Consider the following 26,592-nt stretch of genomic DNA (forward strand, 5'->3'; position numbering starts at 1 on the left):
GAGATGTTGCAATCTGCTATTCACAGCAGAATGACAGAGACCCTGACTGGGTCCTGTTTTTCTTAAAACAATCAAGCTGCTGGAACTGCAGTGTCCAGAGTTTTCACACGCGCGCACACACACACACACCAAAGAAAACATGACATACTCATGCCTCAAAAGCCTGTCTGTTGTTCCAGCAGATCTGTTTGGCATTATGAGGCACTGCTTACTAGGTGCAGACTTTAACTGGTGTACAGCATAAATTAGATTCCTAAAATTTAATAGGCAACAAAAAAAAAATATTGAGCACTCTGTTGCCCAGGCATCAACTATCAGTTCTATAATGCCGTAACAATCTTAGCACAGCATGATCCCATTTCCCCCACTTCTTGAATAGAGAAATGGGAACAAATCTTGCAAAGCAGCTGTTCTGCTGTTCAGAAGAGAGAGAGAGAGAAAACAAATCCTAATGAATCTTAAGATGGTTTTACAAGCATAAAAATGACTTAAAACTGACTTGATGTATTTAGCTCTTTTCTTCCTTTTTGTAAACTCCAGCAAGGTCAGATTAGGAGGGAAATTTCCTGGGCTTTCTTCGACAGTATCTTAGTAGTGTTCCTGTTGCCATCATTAGTGCAATGGTGTTTGTCGTTAGTCACCTATATGAATCTTGTGCAAATGTACAGAAGCTTTTATTTTAAGTAGGTCTCTGTTTGAATTAATGCTCCTCCAAAGAGAACAGCAAACCTCCCCCACCTCTTTCTATTCATGTTACGCAAAACAGTTGACACTTCGCTGGCTAAGTACACACCAGATCTCTTTCCTTTCACTTCTCTGTCTCAGATGATCGAACAGGAAAGCAATTTGTTGTGCTTGAATGAATCAAGAACTGTTCCTTCATGCCTAAACTACCGAGTGTTAGATCTACTGAGCTGGATGAGCTCAGCAAGCCCTTCCAAATATAAGCTGAATAAAACAATATATACACCAGGTAAATCTCTCAGCCCTGCCTCGTTAAGTCAGTTGCATATTCCTGCTTTTGAAATACACCAAGCATTGCTACAGCCTATCCTCTGTTCATTTCAAAGAGATGTGGGTGAAGCATCACACACAAGGCCTGTTGAAATGAATAAAGAACTTGCAAAAGCTACGGTCGGTGAATTCCAACCCAAATCACTAGTGTCCCCATGATAAACTTCTCATCTCAAATCCAAAGCATTCCTGAATTTATGATATGTTAACAGAAATATGTTGAGCTGATCACTCCTTAGTAAATAAAAATAAATAGCATCTAGTCTATCATGTTAATACTGTGAACATATATAATTTTTACATTAATTCAAACATAACAGTGAAAAAGATTGTACTGTATCACCACAGACCCGTATTCTTTAGAAAAGCTTTGGAAAATTAAGTGTCACAGTCCTATAGGACAAACTCCATGATTAGTAATCAAAATGGATTTTTAAAGGAAAAAAATACATTTTTAATGGCACACTTTGCTAATCTTTCAATGGACCTAATAAAATGTATAATAAACTCCTTTTTCTTCCTGAAATAATTCCATTATTCATTCTACCAAAACCTTAAAACAGCACAATGAGAGACATTCAAGAACTAACTTCAAAAAATACTTTTTTTGCCCATAGACCCCCACAGACTGTTCATCTAGAAGACAGCAAGGGGCAAACCAGGATTCTCCCCTTTTGCATCTCAATACTAAACCATTTGTGAATGCATCCAAAATGACTGAGGATTTAAATGGCACCGAATTAGCACTTCATTTTCTTTTCAGGAATAAAAGCAAAATTAATAGGTTTTTCACCAACCCATTAAGCCTGATCTTAATTGGGTATTTTCAGATTAGTTACAAACAAGTATATCTGTAGAAAGGCATAACTAAATGAAAAGTGTTGTTTTTAGCCCTGAGATCACAGCTCTAGATTTAGTTACAAAAGGTGGGTTTTGATTTGTTTCTTTTTTGTTCCTTTCTTCCTGACAAGCAGCTTCTGATTTTGGCAAATCCAAACTTCTAATAGCTGTGCAATTTTGTACAGGTCTGCAATTTGCAATCAAGTCTGAAATCCCGGACGGAAGGCTTCCTCGCAAATGAAAAAACAATACTAAAAATTAAAACCTAATAAAATTATGATGCATCACTCATTGCTGGCTGTCGCTGTAGCTGGGGCAACTGTTGGTCTAAGTGCAGCTGGTCTCCTGTGAATCCAACTTGGAACTGAGTTACTTAAAGCACTGCAACATGTCAAGCAAAGTACATGGTGCGCAATGTATCTTGATGAACCTGAACGGCTTTTGCAAGTGCTTGATGATCTCTGCCATTGCTCTGACCAGACGTATGACTCCCTTCGGCACTAGAAGATAGGGGGGAGGAGGGAGAGAGAGGAAAGACAAAACTTACTCACTTTATCTACCTTGAAAAAAATTTCCACTTAAGGCAATTCTGATGTTTCTAAACAGTTAATTCAGTCCGTATCAGAGCATCTTTTAAAAATTAAAAAGCATACACTCCACAAGAAATCTAGCACACTTAGGGCCCATTATTAACCCAAACTCTGGAGATGTGACTCCTATGGCCAGGAAACCTAGGTCCCTTAGCTCCTAGCGGGTGGTGAGGGAAGAATTCAGGGCATCGTATGAACGCAGGTAGGCTACTGCAAACTGGAAGCCAGGACAGGTGAGCTTTTCCTACATCCTGACAAACATCAACATGGTGCTGAGATATGTGAACAAACCCTTTTTATTTTAGTTTCCCAGAACAGTAAGGTGTTACTCTACCCTTGCTCCCAAGTAACTGAGTACAGAAGGTATATTATTTTTGTTAGGTGCCAACACGATATTTTAGCTCTCCCCCACCCCACACAATACAGTATGTTTTACTTGTAGTTGTACTTGTAATTTTCCCTGAGCAAGGGAAAATTACAGCCAACTCCAGCTAGAGAAGCAAAAATCTCCAATCAACTCCAGTTCACTATGCTAAAACAAAATGGTTCTTGGTCTGGTACATCTGCTGTAGGAACACTGCTAAACCTGAGACATTCCAAAACCATAACAAGGTTGAGTGTGAAAGGACCCAGAAACCAAAGACGTAAGGACAGATACACATATACACACACAATAATATAACCCCTTTAAAAAGTTTCAGTTACTCACTGGTTCTTACTTCTGGAAAGCTACCATATGTATATGATCACACTGTCATTTGATTATCTATTCTCAATACCATCCTACTATCCTAGCCATGGTTGTTTGAAGATACAATTATCTTCCTATATTGATGGATTTTTATCTGGATTTATTTTATGTTTATCTAATTTTTATTTTAATCTGTTGTTCACTGCTTTATGGGCCTTTGGGTAGAAAAGCAATAAATGAATACATTTTAATAACGATGAATGACAATTTGAATGTCTCTACATAAATATTGTGATTTGTTGTTATTATTAAACACACGAAAGTGAGCTAGAAAATACTTTCAATGGAGCAAGGAGAAGCAAATTATACAGCCTCCAGGCAATCTACACACAGACTCTGTGTGTAGACTACACACAGACTACACACAGACTACACACGGGCACTCTGCCCGTTTCCATCAGTCCCAAGCAAGTTACTCACCTATCATGTTCTTTATCCACCAGATGATACCTGGCTCTGAAGGCAACCAGGTGTGCATAGTATGCTGGTGCAGGGATTGAAACAGAACGAGTACAGCGTACATATGTATGACACAGTTGGTAGGTAAGGATTTGAAGCTCATCTGAAGAGAAACGATTGTCATCCCAGAGAACGTGGTAATGAGATGGCCTGCTTGTCCCCTGAAAAGAGCACAAAGAAGCAGAGGTTTTCTCCTACCACTAGCCAAGACTTAAATGCACTGAACACACCACACTGAATTTCTGTAAGCTATCCTATGAATAAATATAAAATATATCTATATATAGATAGATATACTGTATATATATGAAATAATTCCTTTCATTTGAAGGAACCTATGGGTTTCATTCAAACCCTGCCCAGAAGGTTAACTATGATTTGTTTATTGCCAACAACAAGTCACAATCTGAAAAGCCATGTCTTGTTGTTGACTAACAAATCTTGGTTTGTTTTAGCTATGGCATGTTAGGTGCAAACCTGGAACACTTTCATAACCAGAATTTGGCCACCTCATCCCAGACCATCACCAAGTTACAAAGGCACAAGGCAAGAGCAGCTGGAAAACAAACCAGGCTGTGAAGAACCAATCCATGGTTCGCATGATTGTTTTTGCGACATTTCTAGGTTAACTCGTGGTTTGTTAAAACAAGCCACGGCTTAGTGTTAAATGAAACTAGGCCAATCTTAGTACAAACCTATTATTGTTTTGTTGTTGGACACAGAGAGGGGCCCAGGACAGAGGAAGCTCAAAAGAGGTTTGACACATGCTGGGCTATAAGAATAAGATTTAAGCGAAGATAACTTGGTTCATCCCACTTTTGGAGTGTGTACCAATTCGGAAGTGCTAGTTCAGGGGTTGCCCCAAGCTTTTTGGACCAGTGGGCACATTTTGGAATTTTGATTTTGAGAGAGTGCTGGAAGCACCAATCACAAAACAGCTACTATGGTAACATGGAATCCCTTCAATATTTTTTTTAAAACAATGTTTCTTTGTATACTTTCTAAACATTTCATGAACCCCTATTTTTTCCAGGAATAATTTTAAATTTATTCTAGTATGATTTACTGTTTATTTATTTTAAAAATTTATAAACCACTTACTAAAAATAAAAAATAATAATCCAAGTGGTGCAAACGTTAGATTATATATGAAATATAACTAAAATATAAAAACCAATTAAAAACACACCTACATAAAACAACGGTTTTAAAATAAAACATTTAAAGCAAATGTAACTCAATAATGCGTCTGGACAGGCTTGCTAAAACAGAGGTTTTCAGCAGGCATCTAAAACAGCACACAGTGAAAGCACCTGCCTAATATCAATAGGCAGGGAGTTCCAGAGCACAGGGGCTGCCACACTAAGGGTATGTGGTACAAGGAAGAATAAATAATAAATCTAGGAGACACACAGCTAAAAACACATGAGACAGAATAGTCATAACACGGTTGGTCTACAGAATGAGATGACACATTAAGAATATACCTGAATACCAGCATGACTACACAGATAGAAGTCAAACTCTGAAGGGTGGGTGATTTTTGTGTCCACTGTTGTACCTGCTGGAATGTTTCCACTTTTCCCAACCTGTGCAAACAAAAATAATGAGACTTAAGCTTATGTTTCTTCTCGTCTGTACTATGAAGCTGCAATATAAGAGCAAGCAAATGTGCATTTGATTAAAAGGTTGTTTAGATGCTACAGTATAAATGGTTGATGACAGTTTCTATTTTACAATAGGTTTCTGCTGGATGGGGCTGGGCTACTTATTTCAACACTGTTGAAGTCCTGCAGGCTTGTGCAGTGATGTGATACCCACCCTTTCATTTTTGTCTGTACAGAATAGTCTGGTGTGATGCCTTTTCTGCACAACAATGAATGTAATTCCAGGCTGGTAGTCTTTTTCTAGCTTAATACATGCTTCTCTGATAGCCAGCAATTCATGATGGAGGACCTACAGGAAAAAGAGATGGGGTGCAGGAAATGTAACATTCTGAAATGCCACAAACACATAGGCACTAGTAGGAAAATGCATTTTTAAAAAATCTGACTGTTTACATTTTCAGAGCTTGCTTCAGGTATTTCCCCTGCGGCAGAACAGGTGATCTTAAGACCTATCCTACATTCTTCACTTAATGAGATTAAACGAGATTGTTGAGAACTTGGAGGAAGATCAACATTATAATAAAAACCCGTATAGGTCCAGGCATGCTGCTGCGTTTGTCAAACACCACATTTTCCAGTGCTGTTAATCAGCCTCATATAGACTTTTAAATCTAAGGTTCACTGAAATGAAAGGTTTATGGATAGAGAGCAAGGGCCATGCGCCTTGCCTGCACCCTTCTCATGTGCAAATTCCCCCAGCCCCTTTCTGTCCAATTGCAGCATTACACAAGCGTTAGGGCTACCCTCCCAAACAAATTTTGAGAACCCAGCTTTAAAAAAGCTTTTATATGCATATACAAACCCCAGAGAGATACCATCATAGCTGCAACAAGAATACAGTAGGCCCACATTTACGAAGGGGTAAAATTCTGGGGATTGTGCCTAAAGCCAAAACAGGCAAACCCCATTGGATTCAATGGTGGGTAGGAATGCCAAAGTCATTTTTCCTGGAACCCCACACCTTCTCAACCCCTTCTTCTTTTCTTATTTTAAAAAATTGCCACACACGTAAAGCTGAATGAACACAAGTTGTGGGTTTTACGTAATCAAATAGCTCTGTTAAGGACTGATTCTACTATTTTGTCCCGGGGCACTCAATGATCAAGATTCCTTGGCTTAGTGGTCAGCCATTATCTGTGGTCTGCACCAAGCCCCACCCCACCCCACTGCCCTCTCCCTTGAGTCCCTGGCTCTTGCCAGAGAGGAGAAGAAACAAACAGTGAGAGACTTGTGTTGTCTTCTGCAGAATAAAGGGAGGGGGCTCTTCTATCTGCCACTTCTTCCCTTCTTCAAAGCACAACATGATACCACCATTTTAGATGGAGTGTTGGACAACAACCTTGGACCTGCCACACTTGCTCAGCCTAATCTACCTCACAAAGTAATTGTGAGGGGAAGGAGCTACCCCAAAGTCCTTCAAAGAAGGGTAGAAACACAAATGTAAGCAATAACCATGCATCAATAAAAGCCTTCCTTGCAAACCTTCCTAAAACAATGCTATACAAAGAACACAGCAAAACGTAAAACTCAAAAGAGTATGTGGGGGGAGGTGGAAGATAACCTGTTGGAATTGCCCCTCAGAAACACCATCTCTGTAGAAAATAATCCGAGTTGGTTTGAATCGGGTTGATTTGTAGAACTGAATGAGCAGCTCCCTGACCATGGCAGCCAAGTCTTGGATGATCTCTTGGCGGTGCTGCTGGACTCTCACAGTGGCACAGTATCGATTAGGGTGGGCATCCATACTACCTACAACCTGTTAGAGCACAAGAGTTGTTTTAATGAGCTGGTTCATCTAAGAATATGGGGTAGAAACAGGAGTTACATCATATCCCTTTTCCAAGCAAGTCTTCCAAGATCTTTAATTGTTCTAAAGGTGGCATTTTACTGAAGTAAACTTCCAACCAGTTGTCACCCTCTCCTTACAAGGAGGGAGGCAGTTTTTTTCCCAGCAGCACGGTTCCCCCCTTTCAAAAAACAACAACATGCAGATGAAACAGAGGCTCTGCAACTAACCAGAAGCTTAACAGTGTCAACAGGGAAGACAGGATAGTCGTGTATAAAATTTGTGTTGTATGGAGAAAGCAGATGTCCTCTCTTTCTCCCTTTCAAAAAAATACCTGAATTCAGGGACTTAGGCAACTGTAATACCACCATGACGCATTGAATGCAGAGAAACCTATCTGAGTGATATGATATTTAAGCAGTCTTCGTGAAGTAGGTACATGTACCAGCCCAACGAGTCTGTCACATCCTTAACTCGGCTACGAGGGTCGGCCACTAATTCACATGCAGGTTTAAGGAACCCACTGTGACCAAGAAAAGGATGCGATATTGAACCTCAAGGCACTATTGTCTCACCTTGCATCTTCACCTGAATCATTTGCATGGGGCAAGAAAAAAGACACATTTGTGAGTCCTGCTTGGGCTCCCTTTCAGTGAAGGAACAATGAACCAGGAGCAGACCAAGCATTGACTACTGCTGTCATTATTCTTCATTTATCACTACCTGGCTTGCAAACAGAAACCCCATCTAAATATGATTAAGCTAGCAGAAGGGAACAGCCCCGGAGTCTACAGCCACTCACTACAAATGCATGCTCCGGGATGAAACCTTCAAAGAACCTGCCTCCGACAGGACAGAGAAGATAGCACCACAATGTTTTGGTCCACGAGGAGCAGAAAGGAACTGCTCCCTTGCTAATGCAACTACTGAAAAACACTGTATGTATTGGGAGGGGGGAGATATGTTTGATGTGACCAATACACCGTTTACTCACAGCAGCAATGGATGGTTTTTTCCCATCTCCAGCTGGTGGATGAGTGACATCTGCACCCAGGAAAATTACAGGTTGCTGAAATACTGGAGGCCTAGATAATGGAAAAAAAAATAATGATACTGAAAAGCTACATAATAAGTTAACAGTCAGATGGTAAGGCCACCTTTTCTTGTTCCACAGTGGCATTACCAAACAGGCAGAATGGGAAATGGCTTTGCGCTGAGCTTCTAAAGGCACTCCAAAGTGGCAAGAATCTGTACTGCTTCCAAGTGCCTCTGGAATTCAGCATGATGTCAGGGGCAAGACCTGCCCTCTCCTCAATTTGGGGTGGGGCAACTACTGAGGCCAATCAAAATTTGTAGACTCATGCCAATAATACATGTGGATGCAATGTACACCCTTTACACACACCCAACATTGATTGACCTGTTATTCAATAGCTGCTCCCCATTTTAAACTTGGCAAAGGAGAAAAGATTGCTTATCTTTACGAAAGGGGCTTATACTTTGGTTCACAAATGCATGTTTGTTTTAATTAGTGGAAAACAACCATACACAAACTTTAAAATGGCATTTCCCATTTAGTCACTCTTTGGGGCATTACCAGATACATGTGCTTAATATAGTCAGGACTTGTTTTTAGTCAGGACTTGTTTTTGCAGCCTCTAAAGATATATGCCCACTTGATTTTTTTGATTTTTTTACTCCCCACCCCCCACTATTTCAGTTTGAGACGCACCCAACCCTAGCATGTTTATCAGTAATGCAACTCTTAGCAATCCCTCAAGCACAATGCAACAAGATGCAAATTTCTTTCAAGTCTAAACTGTGTATTATTTTTCATTTGTTTTATCCTGGCCATCAGGATTCAATGAACAAGGCAACTTTCATTTTGCTCTCTCTCACTCTCGCTCTCTCTTCCAGCTACAGAACTAATCAAGCATTATGTGTATCAGATTCCAGGTTTTTAGTCTCACTATAATATGTTAATTAAAATCTAGCCATGGAAATAAACATTTTTTAAAGCAGTCCAACAGGACAAAAAAACCTATGCTGCACTGAATATAGCTATTTCTCAGAAAATTAGGATGCAATGGATGTGCACATTTATAAACTGTCTACTTTGACTCAACTGTTTACAAACAGGAAACCCCTTACCTTCCCTGAGGCAGTAAAATGTTATTTACTCCTCCCAGTTTGACATTGATCTTTAAGCACAGATTGGAAAGTGTCTGTGGCGTCGTTCTCTGCACATTTTTCATCTGCACACATTGTGTGGCCATGCCGAGCACAGTATCACCAACACGCTTCACCTCAGCTGCCAAGTGAAAGAGAGATCCAATCATATTACTCTGATACAGGAGATCATCAGACTACCTCTCGATATGAAAAGAACCATACATTAAAATCAGGAAGACCAGAGTGTTTTCTACAGATGTCCCTGTCATCTGATGCAAGTTTTGGGGGGGGGGGCGCTTCTCAGTAATGATGGTGCTCCGATTCTGGATGCTCTCCCCAAAGAGGCTCACCTAGAGCATACGATCATTATATTTCAACACCAGGTAAAGACATCTTTATTTTCCCTATCTTATTACTTTACAGATGCCTCTTTGTCTGTTATTTCACCAGTTTTGCTGCATTTTTCTCTTTTTTTGCAAGCGAACCTGGGATGGTATGAAAACACTTATAGTAAACAAACAAGCCTTGTGTATAACCGTAAAATGCACCATGTTATCAACTTTCTGTGGAAATGGGGCATATATAAAATACCGTGTTTCTCATGTAACATATATCGGTCTATGAAATGGGATGTGATTAAAATAATGCTGAAGGTTTCATTTCAAAGAATTATTGTATACTAATGAGCATGTATGCCTATTGCTGTTATTCACCTTTCAAAATAATGATTAGGCAGGTCTCTGACCATGTTTATAGAATGGCCTTCTGAACACAGAACACACACACACACACACACACACACACACACTTATTTGTATGCTGCCTTTCCAGCTCAAGGAGGCTTACAACATGAAAAAAATACATACTTACAAAGATAACAAAAATTTGTCAAGCAAACGCATCAAAAAGCACACAACCAAATTGAACTATTTCCACATGACTTAATCATAAGATGATCTAAACAAAAGCAACAAAAACACATCAAAAACCCCTAAACAATTCCTCAGTTACAGAGTCTGTTTAGCAGCCTCAGTTATTGAATGACGCTGGAGTCAGCCAGGGCCCCACCTTCCCTGGCCAGGTGTGAAAAGGCCTGAAAGACAGGGAGCAGCTCTTCCAGGACTCACAGCCAAGATAAACACAAAGCTTTCTTCCCCTGACGCTTATCATACTGCTTCAGAAAAAAGTGCAAAGCCAAACAGTCAATATCTGCACTGCACACCAGAGAGCTAGATCAGGCAATTCCTCTGAGAACAGTATGCTGCTGCATTAAAGGAAATCTGTACAGAAACATATAGAACACTATGAAATGCCAAGGCAATAAAAGGGAGGAAGAACAACAGTTAAAGGTTTTCAGAAAAACTGCTAAGGGTTAGAGTGTACCCACACTGCATAAATTTAAATAGGTAAGTCAAATGTAACCCCTATATACTGACCATAAACTGGAGTTTTTCCTGGCAGAATGACTACTACGAGCTGCAATCCGGCATAAGTGTTTTTTAGATGTCGGAACATTGGTTCCACGCTATCTGCTCCCTGGGCATATTTACAGAAACAGGGCTGACCCTGGATGGGCATTCCTGCATCTCTTGATATCTTCCTCAGTTGTTCTGTGAAAGACCTAAGAATAAAAATGAATCAAGGCACACATTTAAAGGAATGGAACCAGCACTTTACACTCATTAAAACCAATATAACCTCGTTGGCTTGAGTGACACTTGAGTGTCTGCAATTTCCATATTTCTGATTATAGAACTCTTCTATTTCCATCCACACTCAGGCCTATATACTGCTGCCAAGCAAATTCATGCCAATTCCTTTCCCTCACAAAACAGTTACACTCCTACATGCAAGCAGCTGCACATATACTCCAAGGAAATAAGCAGTGTCTATATTCCCAAATATGAACGCACACTTCAGGTTTCAGGGATTGAAACTCTCGTGACAGTTTATTATCAGTAGTAAATTTGGAATGGTTTAAAAATAAAACTAGTATTTATTTACCAAAGTACATGGAACCTTACAGTTTCAGAAGCAGGGGACAAATCCATGTCTAAACACTTTAAGGCTGCAATTCTATGCATAAATGCTTGGAAGTAATAGCCCTGAAGTCAGTAGAAGTCCTTTCCAAATTATGGTGCCTAGGTGCGGTCTTTACATTTTTGTAGTTCCCATTTCACACTAGCCAAAGGCAACCGTCTAGCCTTAAAAGTATGCAACATTTCTCATTAATTATGCTCACTCATTATGCTAGAGATCTGGGGTGGGGAACTTGTGCTAGTCCAGCAACATCTGCAGAGCAACTCCCAGCATCCCTGACCGCTGCCGATGCTGGCTGAGGTCAATGGGAGGCAAACAACATCTATACCATACGTATTCATACGTATCTGAAGAAGTGTGCATTCACACGAAAGCTTATACCCAGAACAAACTTAGTTGGTCTCTAAGGTGCTACTGGACGTTTTTTTAGTTGCCAATAAGTAAAGGAATATTTATTTGTAAGAGATATCTGCTCCCCAGTACTTCAATTGTATTAGTTGTATTTCTCACATTTCTGAAGGAGTGCATAGTTCTGCCATTATGTTTAGAAAACTAATGACATGCTTAATACTTTCAGAAGCTATGAGAACACATTCAAAATCACTACCTGAGCACAACTTCAATCCCTAACAAACTTACTTAAGGTGGACTTCAGTGCACTGGCGCTGTGGAGCAAAGCAGGCAATTGCCCAGACCTTGATTTCAATTCCAGTGTGAAACTGTTTGTTCCTCATATCCCAAACCCCTTGAACTGGTGTAGCTATTGCTTTGTTCTAGAAAGGGAGAGAAAACATAGTAGTGAGTGGTTTACTGCATGAAATAACTCTGTGCTGCAATGGCTTTAAATACCTCAGTATCAAAATAGCAAGCCTCTACATTCTGGGGAGACCATTAAAAAATAAAGTCTTCCAAAGTACACCAAGGCACCTTGATCAGTCTCCCCCTTGGCCAGGAGTAAATGCATCCCAGACCCAGAATAAACCATGACTTCCGATCTCTGTATCCTTTTCCCTGGACACAACAAACTACATGTACAATCATGCACGAGCTATATATCAGTGGAGAAGACTGTCAGGGTAACAGCATCTATTGACAATACATATTTTTCTTTGCCAAATGCTAAAGGGCACCATTTGAGACCGCAAGATCGTCAACAAAATCACTGGAACAACATCACTGAAAAGTATGTGCAAAAGATTCCCCACACTGAAACCTCTCCACTGGGAAGTAATAGGGGGCAAGAGAGTACCCCATCCTCCTGTAGATACTCAAACAGAGTATTCACACAGCAGCATCTGAAAGCCACACACAGTAAAATCTGAAACTGTCGCAAAGTACAGCACTGACCATTATTCAATGTCCTTACATACAAACGGGGGGCGGGGGGGCGGAGAGAGTGTGATCACTGGGTTTACATACCCTGCCTCCATAGAGAATTGAAGGAGGCTGTAGGACCCGCCCAGTCACATCCGTCATTTCATCTTTCACCATTATTCCAAATTCACGAACAAAAGGGTCAGTATTAAAACTTGCACTTCTCATCTAGAAACAAAAGATAAACCAATGATGAGACAAATCCTTCATTACAATACAATTCAAAACATCGAATTTGTCCGGATATGGCTCAGAAAACAGAGTGAGAATGAGCAGTTTCTGAGAACTGAGACTTTTTTGTCACTTATTGTTCCCTGGCTTTCAGCCCCTGTTACACGGCTCCACTTTGCTACCATATTCCTCTCTGTTTGCTAAAAAGTTATCAAGCTCTTTGAAAGTCCAAACCTGGGAGGCAGTGTTATGTTTAGTAAATGCATCAGACATAGTTAATTTATGATCAGAATCTGTGCTTCCTTTTTGCACACCATTATACTATTTTTTATTATTATTAGCCAGGCCTCCCCAGCCACTCTGGGTGGCTTCCAACAGGATATTAAAACCACAATGAAACATCAAGCATTAAAAACTTCCCTAAACAGGGCTGTTTTAGAAGATGTCTTCTAAAAGTCAGATACAGTAGTTGTTTATTTCCTTAACATCTGGTGGGAGGGCGTTCCAGAGGGCAGGTGCTACTACCGAGAAGGCCCTCTGCCTGGTTCCCTGTAACTTGGCTTCTCGTAGTGAGGGAACCGCCAGAAGGCCCTCGGCACTGGATCTCAGTGTCCGGGCAGAACGGTGGGGGTGGAGACACTCCTTCAGGTATATTGGGCTAAGGCCGTTTAAGGCCTTAAAGGTCAGCACCAACCATAGCTGCCAAGTTATCCCTTTTTTTAAGGGATTTTCCCTTATGCTGAATAGGCTTCCTCGCGAGAAAAGGGAAAACTTGGCAGCTATGGCACCAACACTTTGAATTGTGCTCGGAAACGTACTGGGAGCCAATGTAGGTCTTCCAGGACCGGTGTTATATGGTCAAGCTGTACCCCAATTCCAGGGACAGAGGAAGAGGACTCACCAGTTTACTAATCTCTTCTTGACGGTCAGGTGCTGATCTAGCAGTTGCTCTTATCATAGTGGAAGTTTGATTGTCTGTCAGCTTCTTTATACACCTCTGTCCTGCCACTATGTTGCATACCTGTACAAAGACCAAACACAAATTAGTTTTAAAAAAATATCCAGGGGAATAGACATACTACTCTGTAAAATAGCAAAGAATCTTGTGGAACCTTAAAACTAACAAGTTGGACAGAGATATGAGGATGTTAGAAACTGTTATTACTTTGGGATTCGAGTGATATCCCATCGAAGGAACTGGTCAAATTCAAACCTACTACTGGTAATCTTTGGCAGTACCAAGAAGTATTTGATTGGGCCTCAGATAAATCAGATCTAAACAAACAACCCCAAAACATACATTGTGCCTTCATGCGAAGCAATCCCCAACTAGCATAACAGAGTCCCATTATCTTCTAGGTGTTTATAAACATGCACCACACCAGGTCATTTGAGGGAGTGAGAGGCTACTGCACACCCAATACCCCCATCGAGCCTACCCCTTCACTTGGCCAATGCCATAAGATCAGAGCTTGTCTGGATAAAGGAAGCAACTTTCCACTGAATAGGCTCTATAAGCACTTCTGGCATTGGTTTTATTCCCCCCCCCAATATGAAGGGAAATGGCACCCAATAGGAAACAGCTTTTCTACTCCAGCTGGCCATTGAAGAACTTTTAACTAAGAACTTGTATGCGAGCTTAGATATTTCTTTCTTCCTCCTAATTCAGTGTGTGTGTGTGTGTGTGTGTGTGTGTGTGTGTGTGTGTGTGAGAGAGAGATGCCTTTTTCCACTGTAAGCCTGATCTGAAAGTCTTTGGCTAAAGAGCAAGGTTAGCATACTTTAAATAAATAAAAACATATCAACTTTTCAACTAAACCACTTCCAACAAGAGGGGGGGGGAACCCTGTTAGAAATATGGAGCAAGGCCGACCTCCTACACAGAAAAACAATGACTTGCCTCTAGAGGGAGATAGGTGTGTTTCTGCTCCTGTCCAACTTGTAAACATGGAAGATGAGGGTATCGTAAAACCAGCTTGTGCCTATCTTTAAAATATTGAGCTACAGTGCATTCAACGGTCTGTCCACTCTCTTGCTGAAGCGGGAATCTACGGAAAGTCAAATGTGAGGAGGGAAATGCAAGTTAGTGATTTCACAAACTGTTCCACAATGCAGCTTTACAGGGGCTCACATCAGCCTCCAGACACACTATACAGTGGAACCTCGGGTTGCAGACGTAATCCGTGACGGAGGCACGTCCGCAACCCACAGCGTCTGTACCCTGCAGTGCTGCGTCTACACACGCACGTGACGCAATTTAGAGCTTCTGTGCATGCGTGAGCGGCAAAACCCGGAAGTAACCCTTTCCGGTACTTCCAGGTTTCCCACGGTCCGTAACCTGAAAACGCATGATCTGAAGCGTCTGTAACCCGAGGTACTACGGTATAGTCATAATACTTAAATGCTTTGCCTTTTCCAGCTCCCAGAGACTAAGTGCCTCAAGGAAGCTGCTTTTTCTGGTATTAGAAGAGGCTATATTTAACAAGGGATGTCACCAACTCAAAGTTAACTTCTTCAAGTTCTTGATCTTGTCATATATCCATGGAAGGTTCATAGTCAATGAGCATGAAAGAAGGTGCTGCATCAAATAAGTACAGAGGAAGTAACAACTCTTGAGTAATTGCAAAGAAATCAAAAAGCAAATATTACGTTTGGTGACTTGCTGGTCGTCTGGTAACATTGCATACTCGGTATTTTCTCTTCATTTGCCCGCAGTGAGTGATTTCTACCTTCAGACCTAATGATTTAGGAGCATAAGAACTCAGTTTTGTTTCCTAGAAAATTTACTAGTACATATTCGAAAATTAATTGAGGAAATGGTGCCATTTGAAACATCTTTTTTTTTAAAAAAAACCCAAAGCCTGCATTTCAGGAGACTTTATTAAATAAATATTAACTATGTTTTAACAATATGATTACCTTATTTCCAAATGACTTGGGTTAATGTAAGCTGAACAAAATTTAATCACTAAGAAACTTGAGTGTGATGGGCTGCCAGGGCTCACTGATCCTTTACTAGAGCCTGGCACTTTAAGTAGGCGCCAATTCACACCACCAGGCACCAACCAAGCAATGACCACATTTGGACATTGCCTGGAGACACCACCTGGGGAACGCTCCTTTTGCTGCCTGCCAGCAGAGGAGGAGCCCAGCTGTTGTGCCTTGAGAATGTTTCAAAACAAAGCCATCCACACATGCTTAAGCAGGAGTGAAAACTGAATATGCTTTTATACAACTGGGTCATAACATTCATACATGCAGAAGCCCAGGGGAATTACAAATCTTGGGGGAAATCAAGTCCATTTAAAATATGCATCAATCAAAACCAGTTTTGTCGACAGAAAGAATGTTGATCTCCTTAGAGCCCTAGTTTAAATTCCTTCCAATCTGATTGACCAATTCATTAACAATCAACCACATTCTACTGCACGATTGGAGACAATTTACTATAAAGTAGCCTTCTGAAACTCTCAATATTTGTTCCACAGAGACAATCATGTTTGTTTCCTTAAACTTTATTACCTTTAATTTCTTTGGTAAACTTAACCCTTTGGGAATCTGTCAGAGGTTTCTGTTGTTCTTCAATACTTTTGAAATCCAAAACTTCACATACGAACTCAATTACAGGTTGTGCCTTGTAAAATGCTGTTGCAGATACTAAAAATCAAAAGGGAAATTACAGGAAATGAATGACACAAATTTTGCAGATCTAAGAAACCTGACTAAAAAGCACTTTCAGGCAATGTAAACAAATGCAAATGGAGAAGTGACACAAAGCATACCATCAATGTTAAGCATCATTTTCCACAGTGAAGGCCTGACTGACTGATGGAATCCAAACCAAACTTCTCTGCCGCCACCCAAGGGATTAGAGCACCCTTCTGATGCAGTAAAAAAGGACCGTCCCACAGGAGTGTACCTACAAGAGAAAGTGAATATATTATTCAGTGGGGGGGGGGGTGGAGGGAGGTGGGATCTGTATTATTTCAAACACATCCCTGGTCCAACTACACTAGGGTGAAACTAGGGTTTAGCGTGTCGTGCACATTGGGCCACTGAACAATATTATTGGTAAACTAGTCATGAAGCCCGTTAAATTAACGGGTGCTAGAACAGACCTGTTGCTCTAGGAACCTCGGGGACATGCACAGAGCTGACATTGCTCGCCCGCCGCCACTTGTAACGGCCACTGCCGCTTAGAAGTCCACGCAAGAAGTAAACGGCCTCGCGAGTGCACCTGCGTGGAGACAGAGCGCGCTCGCGAGCACGGGGCTATCTCGCGCATCCTCTGGATTCTCTCGCGAGAGCTGCTCCGAACGCCGAGAGGCTGAGCTCCCTTACGCGCCGGCCAACGCGCTCCGTCTCTGCGCTCCAAGTCCCAACGGCTGTCCGTGGGGCATATGTGCAGTAGCGCAATCCCACAGACACAGGGACTGGATGCAGAGACACTTGAACTTTATTATATAGGATAATATTGTTCAATGGCCCTATGTGCACAGCATGTTAAACCATGGTTTAAAAACTATCTATGGTTTATAGTGAATGAGCAGCATGCTGTCACCTGCTGCTCAAAAGCTTATGCGGGGCTCCTCCCCCAGTCACACCACAAACCAAATAAGCTTTCAATGTCATCCAAGCATGGGTTCATGATTTGTCCCTTCAGCCCCCACCCTGTGCTGTGAACAGTAAGCCAATAACAAACCTTAGTTCCCACTTGTGTGTTTGGAGAGAAACAAGTCATAAGACTATGTTCGGACAGCATGAAAACGCAGACACTGGCTTGTTTCATCTGAGCCACAGTAGCAGGAGAGGGCGAGGAGCATCGCAGAAGCTTTTAAACAGCCTGCCCTAGCACACCACTTATGCTGCTCACTCACATTAATCCAGTTTGGTGTCTAATATGATATGCAAACTACGCCAGTATCTGGCAAGGTCCATGGGATCTCATTAGAATCCCTGTAACCATCTTTGGAACACAGATTTATTTTTATGCAACAATAAAAAGCATTATGGTTGAAAGAAGAAAGGCATGGATAAATAGGAGAAAGGAAGGGTGAAGCAAAAACAGAAAAAGGACCGTCCCACAGAAAAAGAGAGGATGGGTAAACAGTCCTAAATCCCTGAATCTTTTGTCCTCATTTCAACATCTGCCTTCAAAAGTTCCATTTCAGTCCAGTTGATGAGCAGCTTCCAATTTGCAGGAGTTTTGCATGCACACCTGCCTCTTCCATTCACACAAATAGTAAAGTGTGTGTGCACACACACACAGTGCACTAGAGCTCACATCAAGACGTTGTTGATGTAGATGCAAAATTCCCAAGTGTAATTTTGTTTAGCTCCAGCACTAAGACCTATATTAACATTTCCCTTACCTCATGGAAGGCAAGTGCCTCATTACTACATCCAGTGCCTGAATTGTTTCAAAAGGAACGCTTGGAAGACGACCAGAGAGAGCATCGTGTAAAGCCTGAAGACTCACACCTGACATCCACTTTATTGCCACTTTAAATATTCTGTCCTTCCCTTCTCCCGGCAATGTGACCTCCAACTCCACCTGCAACATTTGGAAACCACAACAAGATGATTCTTTCTGTTTAAGCACACACTTTATCAGAACAGTCAAAGGGAAGCAAACTCTTCTGTATAGTGAATGCTCATTGACAACAACACAAAAAACCCTGCAATTAAAAATTTACTTAGATGTCTACTCCACACGATTCAAGTGCAATAATACATTTAAATAACAAAATAAAAACAGAGCAGCAGGGGGAGTAATGTAAGCCAAGAAAAAAATACATCACTGAAAATCCTCAGCAAATTAAAAGGTTTTCCGAGTGCCAGGGAAAGACACCAGGCTCAGTAACAGGAGAGCCTCCCTGGAGAGTTGGGATGCTGCAACTTAAAAAACTCTTTCTCGGATCTTCACCAGCCTAACTTCTGAGAAGGGTCTCAAAATACTCAGAAATAATTATCCTGGATATTTTTTCTTTTCTCCGCGTTGGATCATATGCACCTTAAGATCACCACTGTGTTTTGGAAAAGCTGTTTTAGAAGCAACACTTGTGTTGTGATGCACTAACTGCAGGTAACAAACAAGATAATGTGTCTCTATTGGCAGCATGGCTGGCCTTTTGTTTTCCAGTCATCAGCTCAGCCACTGTTCCTGATATAGCTACAAGCTGCACCATTAATTGTTATACAATATGAACATCTTATAAAAATCTTTATACAATGTGATCTTTTTATATTTTTAGAGCTGCTTTTCCACAGTAAACACTTTAAAAGTAACTACTGCTGTGTAAGGCATTTATTCCAACAATGAGACATCATCATCATCATCATCATTTATTACATACCCCGCCCTTCTGACTGGGTTGCCCCAGCCGCTTTGCATGGCTTCCAAATCAAACAGCACAGGTGACACATGTGGTAAGGGTTTTCTTGGAAAACCCCACTGAAACACTTCCCATTGTATGAGCAATATTGAAATCTTGGTAGAATGAGTTACTGATGAACTTATAAAAACCCTACAGATTTTATAACCTTCATCTTATCACTGAAGCCTTGACACATGGGAAACATGCAGCTCTGTCAAAATAATGAAATCATACATGGAACATATGGAATCATAGTTGACGCTGGCATTAAATACTTACTTTATCTCTCCCTATTGGAAGTGGTATAGCTGTATAGAGGTTTTTTCTTCCATCAAACACTGGCTTGCGCTCCCCAAATATCTGTCCTTTAAAGTGCTGGACCATGTGTTCAACTATTTCTCTGGAAACATTGTTCAAAGTGTTAAAATAAGCATCCACCAAGGTTTATTAGTTATAGCTTTATAAAAGGACGAAAATTTAATTCAAATATCTACTGAAACCCATTCAAGTCCTCCACTAATAATAATCAGTGTACATATCACCTGCACTTTACTTGTGGATTATATTCCGGGGATGGTTCATAAATCCAAAATTGTATATAGTCAATACAATCCCTTGAAAACACCCACATGTGAGCAATCTCACCTTCTGGAGCTGGTGCACCTAATGGATCTCACCCCACCAGCAAGGCATAGTACGTTTAAGCTCTCTGCCTTGCTTACTTGGCTCTGGAAGGCTCCTGCAAGAAAGCTTCCGAGAGCCCAGTAAGCAACGCAGAGAGCTTAAAAGCTCTTTCTGTGATGGGGGAACCCTGTGCAAAGTGAGCTTCTAAGTTCTCCACCTACCATGCATTTAATTTATGTGATTTCAAGCGGCTGTTGTAAAGTTGAAATCACATATGTTGAACACATGCAAGCTGTGAGTTGACTGACTATATCTCTGGAGCATTCAGAGCAATCCATTCATTGACAGGCGGGGTGGGGAGGAGAGACAGTCTTGCCTAGAAGTTCATGGCAAAGGCAAGATTGAATCAAGTTTTTTCTGCTTCAGAGCTCAGTCCTGATTAAAGTTGATGTTAGGCAGGAAAGAAAAGCTTACTCATAAAGCATTCCTTGCAACCAACTCCACTTTAAACCATGTCCTTAGCCACAACACATACGTTAATAGCATGTGTTCCACGCTGGATCCCATAAAGATGCCAGGTTAGCCACAATATGAAGGCAGCTAAGATTTCTTAGCTTTTTGCTATGCTTCCAACATCACTGGGAGAGGACAGCATGCAAATGCTACTTCTACTCCTCCATAACATCTGAATCAAGATAGGCTGTGAAAAGTCTGGATTGATGTCTGAATGCAGTGGTGGACTGGATAAGGGCCAATAAACTCTGCTTGCACTCCATGTGGGGCTGCCTTTAGGTTTGGTTTGAAAGCTCCGGCTGGTGCAGAGTGAACCAACCAAACTGCTAATAGGGGCATCTGGTCAAGAACACGTGACACCATATTTAAAACAGCTGCATTGTCTGCCCATTCACTACCGAGCCAAGTTTAAGGTTCTTGTATTAATTTCCAAAGCCCTGAAAAAACTTAGGTCCAGGGAGCACCTGAACCCTTATATCCCAGTTTGACCACTGAGATCATCTGCAGGAGCGTAATTGGTCATTCCCCAAGTTGGCAAGAAACTTGAAAACAAGAAACCGAGCCTTTAGTGTCATCAGCCCAGTCCTGTGGAATACTCTGCCAATAAGAGATTCAGCAATTGTCCACTGTGCCAAAGTTTAAACGTCTGCTTAAAAGTTTTCTAGTCCATCAGGCCTATGCAGACAATTAAGTATACATGTCCCCATAATAGTTAATTGATGTCTGACTATTCCCTTTAATGTGGTTTTTATTGCATGGTTGTATGTATTTTTGTTGTAAACTACTTTGATGTTTTAATGAAATAGCAGCATATAAATATTTTTATACATGCAAATATAATAAACAAACAAACAAGCTATTGCTTCTCTGTTTTGACTGCTTATTAACCTTCAAATACAAGAGCTCTCTGGCAACCCTATCACGTTAACCTTTGCAGGAAAGTCCTTCAATTCTCTATTCAAAAGCAAAAGATGGATAGAAGATAGCTGTGCTGCTATTGAGTTTCATGCTTCCAATTTTTTAAAATAGAAACACATGCAATACCATTTGTGTATATGTTAACCACAGCATGCATGTTAGTGGCAAAAGCAAAATAAACAGTTAATCCACCAAAGAACTCTCAAACAACAGAGACAGAAGATGTGGAGCACTGCCTTAATGAATAAAATTATGGCCTATAAATATCAGTTGGAAGGAATATTCCACCTTTCCACTTATTGTAGTGGTTAAGGCAGACGACAAAATTCAAATAATAATTTAAAAAATCACATTTGCCTCCACTGAGAGGTAGAAAACTGAGTAGTGCTAACATGAAAGAATCTGTCCTGATTTACACCAACTTTGGGTAATTCAGATATCAGCATACAGAGCAGCAGATGTTATCCTATACATAAGCCCAGTCACTATGGCTTGTAAAGACAAACATCTAAAAGACCCAGGAACCTACACATATCTTCATCTGTCATTTTCTGTTAACAGGCAATCTGATGGAGACATGTAATCTCTTACCTGTTGTTATATATAGTTTCTCCAAAGTCCTTTTATACCATCAGACAAATGAGTTCACTTCCCCCTGCCAGTAGGTGAAGACAGGAAAACAAGCAGTTGGTAACATCACCTCTCCACTTAAGAGGTTTGATATCAAACTACAGTACCAACCAGTAAGCAAGCAGTTCAGTACTGGTTGAAGGAGATCAACTGCAGTGAAATCAGTGAGATACCCATCAAATGCTAAAAGTTGTAAATAAACACAGTACCACTGAACACAGCATAGGGAGAAAAAATATTTTAGGATGGTATAAAAAGATTTGGAGAAACTGATTTTGTTTATAAGAGGAGCTCCTCTTAAGTGCAAGCAGAACAGAAGCACCACTGTTTCTGGTTTACAGTAAGTATACCACTAATACCATCCCAAAGATAAATAGTTCAGCATCAAAGTTTACTGAATGTATCCTTTTTTAAAAAATGAAGGAAGTGAAATGTTTAAAGCTGAAGAGAAACTAAAGTGGGATGTACCTGTTAACTCTTCTAGGGCACTTCTCTGGCTTTATATCCAATTCATAATGGTAGATGTCAATTTTTGGAATGTCCATTTCAAAAAAGTTGGCTTGCAGTTTGATTGATCTCCCTGAAGTACCAAAATCAGGTCGAGGGGGCGGTTTAAATGCATATGCCTGTATTGGAGGTGGCATAGCCGGAGGTGTTGCAAGTACTAGAAAGGAGGAAAGGCACAATGAGTAATGCAAATTCCGTAAATGCAATTCTCTGTAACATATATTCCATGTCCATCTCTTTGTCATTAATAGCAAGGTAACAAATGGCAATAAACTAAAGCAGAAGAATAATGAAAGTTATCCAGTAACTTTTTCTACTGTTAGTAGCAAAAATCCCTCTTTCAATACAGCAATATAAATGGCTGCAGTCCAAGTATCATTTTAGCAATCCAAAGTACTTTCTCTTAAAACCAGCTTAGTAACAAGGATTTTAATGCTAGCCAAGAACACACTCTAGTGAGCAGCTGTATAGCACAGCAAAAAAAAAAAGAATGGTCCACAGCATCCCATCAAAACTGGGTTGCATTGCACTGGCACGTAAGTAAACAGGATTAACTTGACTGAAATCCATGAATTCTGGTTCTGTTTTTGAATCACATGTCTAGTTATTACTCTGCTCAGTTTTTTTTCATTATATCGGTGTAATATACAATACATGCTTAACTCAAGAGCTGTAAAACAATGCTACTTATCAAAACACAGATTCAGCATATAGATTTATAATAACCAACCAACATTTAATAGCTTTAATATATTTTACTATAGAGCACATATACACTTTTAAATCAGGAAGTCAGAAAATATAACTGATTTCAAACTGTGCAGGTAAAAAAAGAATCCACTGATGTCACTTGAACACCAGGTGATTGACAGGCAGTTGTCTCCGCCCTTTTGTCAGGCTTGGCCCACAAGAGTTTGGGGAGGGAGGAGATAATGATTTGGCCTACTAGCCTGATCCAGTTCCCCACCCTTTGTCTAATATCTACACAAAACTAAAAGCAATCACAACATACAACTGTACTATTAAGTAGTTATTTATTACCATATCCTACTGTACTTCCTATACAGTGTTTATAGTCTCCTGAGTACAGGAGAATACTTCCCTTTCTGGAATAATAGTGTTTTTCCCCCCTTGAAATAAGTAACTACTAGTTTTTTATTATGTTTTTCTCCATCTTCACTATTTTCTAAATCTCACTATGCTTCTGCTTTTCCAATCTCCCCTGGGGCACCCAAGGCCATCAGTTGGGTCTGCCAGATCCCTAGCAACTCTTCCCACTCCTCATATGGGGACCAATAGTTCTCATGTCATGGGGACATGCATAGCCTTGGTAATAGGGAAGAGAACTGCACTGTGCTTTATCTATTTGTCAATCTCAAGCTTTTCTCAAGGAGAGCCAATGGAAAATGTTTTTCAAGACAAAACTAAGGAGCATTTGCCCATCGCTACATAAAAGTACTTTACTTTATTTCCTTTTTGAATCACGTCCCATGAAACACCCTAAAGCGATCAACAACAAAATGAAGATTTTAAAAAACAACAAAAAGCTGGGTTGTTCCATTAGAATCCTACAACAAGAGTAGAGAAAATGTTGTTTAGATGCAAAAAAGTTTTTGAATGTCATGAGAAAACTCTTGATTTATGCCTGGTACAATCAGTAATTATGTCTGTAGCTGTAACAATTGTTTTGCAAATGAAGCCTGAACACTTTTACATCTGCAGCCCCCTCTCAAATACATAGCCACTACTTCCTTTTTTGATAATGTGAAAGCATTTTAGTAGGAAGGAGAACCGCCAAACAAGTCAAATGGAAGTGTGGTCATTTTGGTCCCAGTTCACTGGATAAATCCCAAGATGAATGTATTATGATCAATTATGGTGGCAATATTGTTTAATAATATATATACCGGTATTATTCCCATTTTAAATTACCAGCGGCTGGTGCATTTAGTGCTATTTAGAGAAATAATTGCTCCCTGATCTCTTGCTCTTGAAACTAGCAATATAGTCTGCTAGCTTTAATACACAAAGATCCTCATTCATTTGGATCCTAAATGTGTCAAATGACTAAAATTGCTGTTTTTATTATTAATTCGCTCTTTCAGTGAAAAAAATAGCACGACACACTTTTACATACAATTTAAACAATTCATAATCTTCAGCTCCCATAACTTTATTTCTGTTCACTTCATTCTGCTACTGTAGTTCCATCTGCACTTACATTTTACATTAATTGATCATTATTTCAGTCATCCTAGCTTCAGCAACGGTACTGTGAAATTAAAGCTTTTATGAAGATAAAAAGCTTTGACAAAATAAAACATATTAAATGTATCTCCAAGTTTATGAAAACTTCAATTGCTGGAAATACGGGCTGCTGCAGTGTTCATATAAAAGTTCCTAGTGTTATACACCTCAAATAAGCTGGAGAAAAGTAAGTTTTAGTTTTCAAAGTTCTTCTGCAGAGTATCATATAGCGTCAGCTCTCTAACATTCTTCTGTTTCAAGCTGATAGACAAAGGTGGAGAAATAACATGAAATGTTCAGTCCAAGATAAGAAGCACTTCCAATATACTGGCAACTTTTAAGACATCCTTAAAGCTGAGTAAAACTGGCTTTGGTAGACCTTGGTGTTCCAAAAATATTATTAAAATCTGTTGTGCTGTACTTGTAAGACATGACCATTGAAAGTAATATTTAACCAGCATGCTTAGACAGCACTGCTAAAGTTCTGAAACGGACTGGAACATTACCACCTAAGTCTCCAAAACCATTTGAACATAGAGCATTTGATTTGGGGGGTGGGGGGGATCAATACAAAGCAATCCTACACTTACACTGCCACCATGACTCCAGCAGAATGGTCATTATAGGGTCAATAAAGCTAGAGAGTTCCAGAAAAACATCTACTTCTGCTTCACTGACTACGCAAAAGCATTTGACTGTGTCGACCACAGCAAACTATGGCAAGTTCTTAAAGAAATGGGAGTGCCTGATCATCTCATCTGTCTCCTGAGAAATCTCTATGTGGGACAAGAAGCTACAGTTAGAACTGGACATGGAATAACTGATTGGTTCAAAATTGGGAAAGGAGTACGACAAGGCTGTATATTGTCTCCCTGCTTATTTAACTTACATGCAGAATTCATCATGTGAAAGGCTGGACTAGATGAATCCCAAACCGGAATTAAGATTGCCAGAAGAAATATCAACAACCTCAGATATGCTGATGACACAACCTTGATGGCAGAAAGTGAAGAGGAATTAAAGAACCTTTTAATGAGGGTGAAGGAGGAGAGCGCAAAATATGGTCTGAAGCTCAACATCAAAAAAACTAAGATCATGGCCACTGGTCCCATCACCTTCTGGCAAATAGAAGGGGAAGAAACGGAGGCAGTGAGAGATTTTACTTTCTTGGGTTCCATGATCACTGCAGATGGTCACGAAATTAAAGGATGCCTGCTTCTTGGGAGAAAAGCAATGCCAAACCTAGACAGCATCTTAAAAAGCAGAGACATCATCTAGCCGACAAAGGTCTGTATAGTTAAAGCTATGGTTTTCCCAGTAGTGGTGTAAGGAAGTGAGAGCTGGACCATAAAGAAGGCTGATCGCCAAAGAATTGATGCTTTTGAATTATGGTGCTGTAAGAGACTCTTGAGAGTCCCATGGACTGCAAGAAGATCAAATCTATCCATTCTGAAGGAAACCAGGCCTGAGTGCTCACTGGAAGGACAGATCCTGAAACTGAGGTTCCAATACTTTGGCCACCTCATGAGAAGAGAAGACTCCCTGGGAAAGACCCTGATGTTGGGAAAGATGGAGGGTACAAGGGGACGACAGAGGACAAGATGGTTGGACAGTGTTCTTGAAGCCACCAACAGGAGTTTGAGTTTGACTAAACTGCGGGAGGCAGTGGAAGAGAGGAGTGCCTGGTCCATGGGGTCACGAAGAGTCGGACACGACTAAACAACTAAACAACAAATAACAACATGCCACACAAAGATATTCTCAAGGCATCCCTGGAAACTCTGCCAGTGCCCACCAATCAGGGACAGTGCCCATAAAAATGTTCATAGGCCACAGAGGAAGCTGATGAACTTAGAGCAAAGGAAACAGATCTCCAACACTGTCTCACCACACTTACAACATTCAAGTTGGT

General features: G+C 40.5%; 1 protein-coding gene across 4 annotated transcripts in view; it reads right to left on the reverse strand.

Annotated features, from left to right (window-relative positions):
• Positions 1 to 515: 515 nt before the first annotated feature.
• The window catches only part of AGO2 (argonaute RISC catalytic component 2), a 34,897-nt gene continuing 8,820 nt past the window's right edge, over positions 516 to 26,592 (reverse strand). The window contains exons 1-19 of one of the 4 annotated variants that reach the window (XM_088676021.1): positions 22,395 to 22,530; positions 21,888 to 21,951; positions 19,521 to 19,641; positions 18,237 to 18,418; positions 16,647 to 16,783; positions 16,387 to 16,521; positions 15,514 to 15,601; positions 14,765 to 14,912; positions 13,766 to 13,885; positions 12,739 to 12,861; positions 11,959 to 12,092; positions 10,716 to 10,900; positions 9,259 to 9,418; positions 8,102 to 8,192; positions 6,883 to 7,077; positions 5,476 to 5,610; positions 5,142 to 5,243; positions 3,616 to 3,815; positions 516 to 2,354 (exon numbers count right to left, since the gene is read on the reverse strand). In XM_088676021.1, coding sequence (XP_088532147.1) covers positions 2,246 to 2,354; positions 3,616 to 3,815; positions 5,142 to 5,243; positions 5,476 to 5,610; positions 6,883 to 7,077; positions 8,102 to 8,192; positions 9,259 to 9,418; positions 10,716 to 10,900; positions 11,959 to 12,092; positions 12,739 to 12,861; positions 13,766 to 13,885; positions 14,765 to 14,912; positions 15,514 to 15,601; positions 16,387 to 16,521; positions 16,647 to 16,783; positions 18,237 to 18,418; positions 19,521 to 19,625 — 2,349 coding nt within the window. In that variant the 5' untranslated portion in view covers positions 19,626 to 19,641; positions 21,888 to 21,951; positions 22,395 to 22,530 and the 3' untranslated portion in view covers positions 516 to 2,245. Of the gene's footprint in view, positions 2,355 to 3,615; positions 3,816 to 5,141; positions 5,244 to 5,475; positions 5,611 to 6,882; positions 7,078 to 8,101; positions 8,193 to 9,258; positions 9,419 to 10,715; positions 10,901 to 11,958; positions 12,093 to 12,738; positions 12,862 to 13,765; positions 13,886 to 14,764; positions 14,913 to 15,513; positions 15,602 to 16,386; positions 16,522 to 16,646; positions 16,784 to 18,236; positions 18,422 to 19,520; positions 19,642 to 21,887; positions 21,952 to 22,394; positions 22,591 to 26,592 lie in introns of those variants that run through there. The other 3 variants (XM_035125351.3, XM_035125349.3, XM_035125350.3) reach the window with 3 other exon arrangements.

This window comes from Zootoca vivipara, chromosome 8, assembly GCF_965207765.1.
Source record: "Zootoca vivipara chromosome 8, rZooViv2.hap1.1, whole genome shotgun sequence".
In the NCBI taxonomy this organism is placed as follows: Eukaryota; Metazoa; Chordata; class Lepidosauria; order Squamata; family Lacertidae; genus Zootoca; species Zootoca vivipara.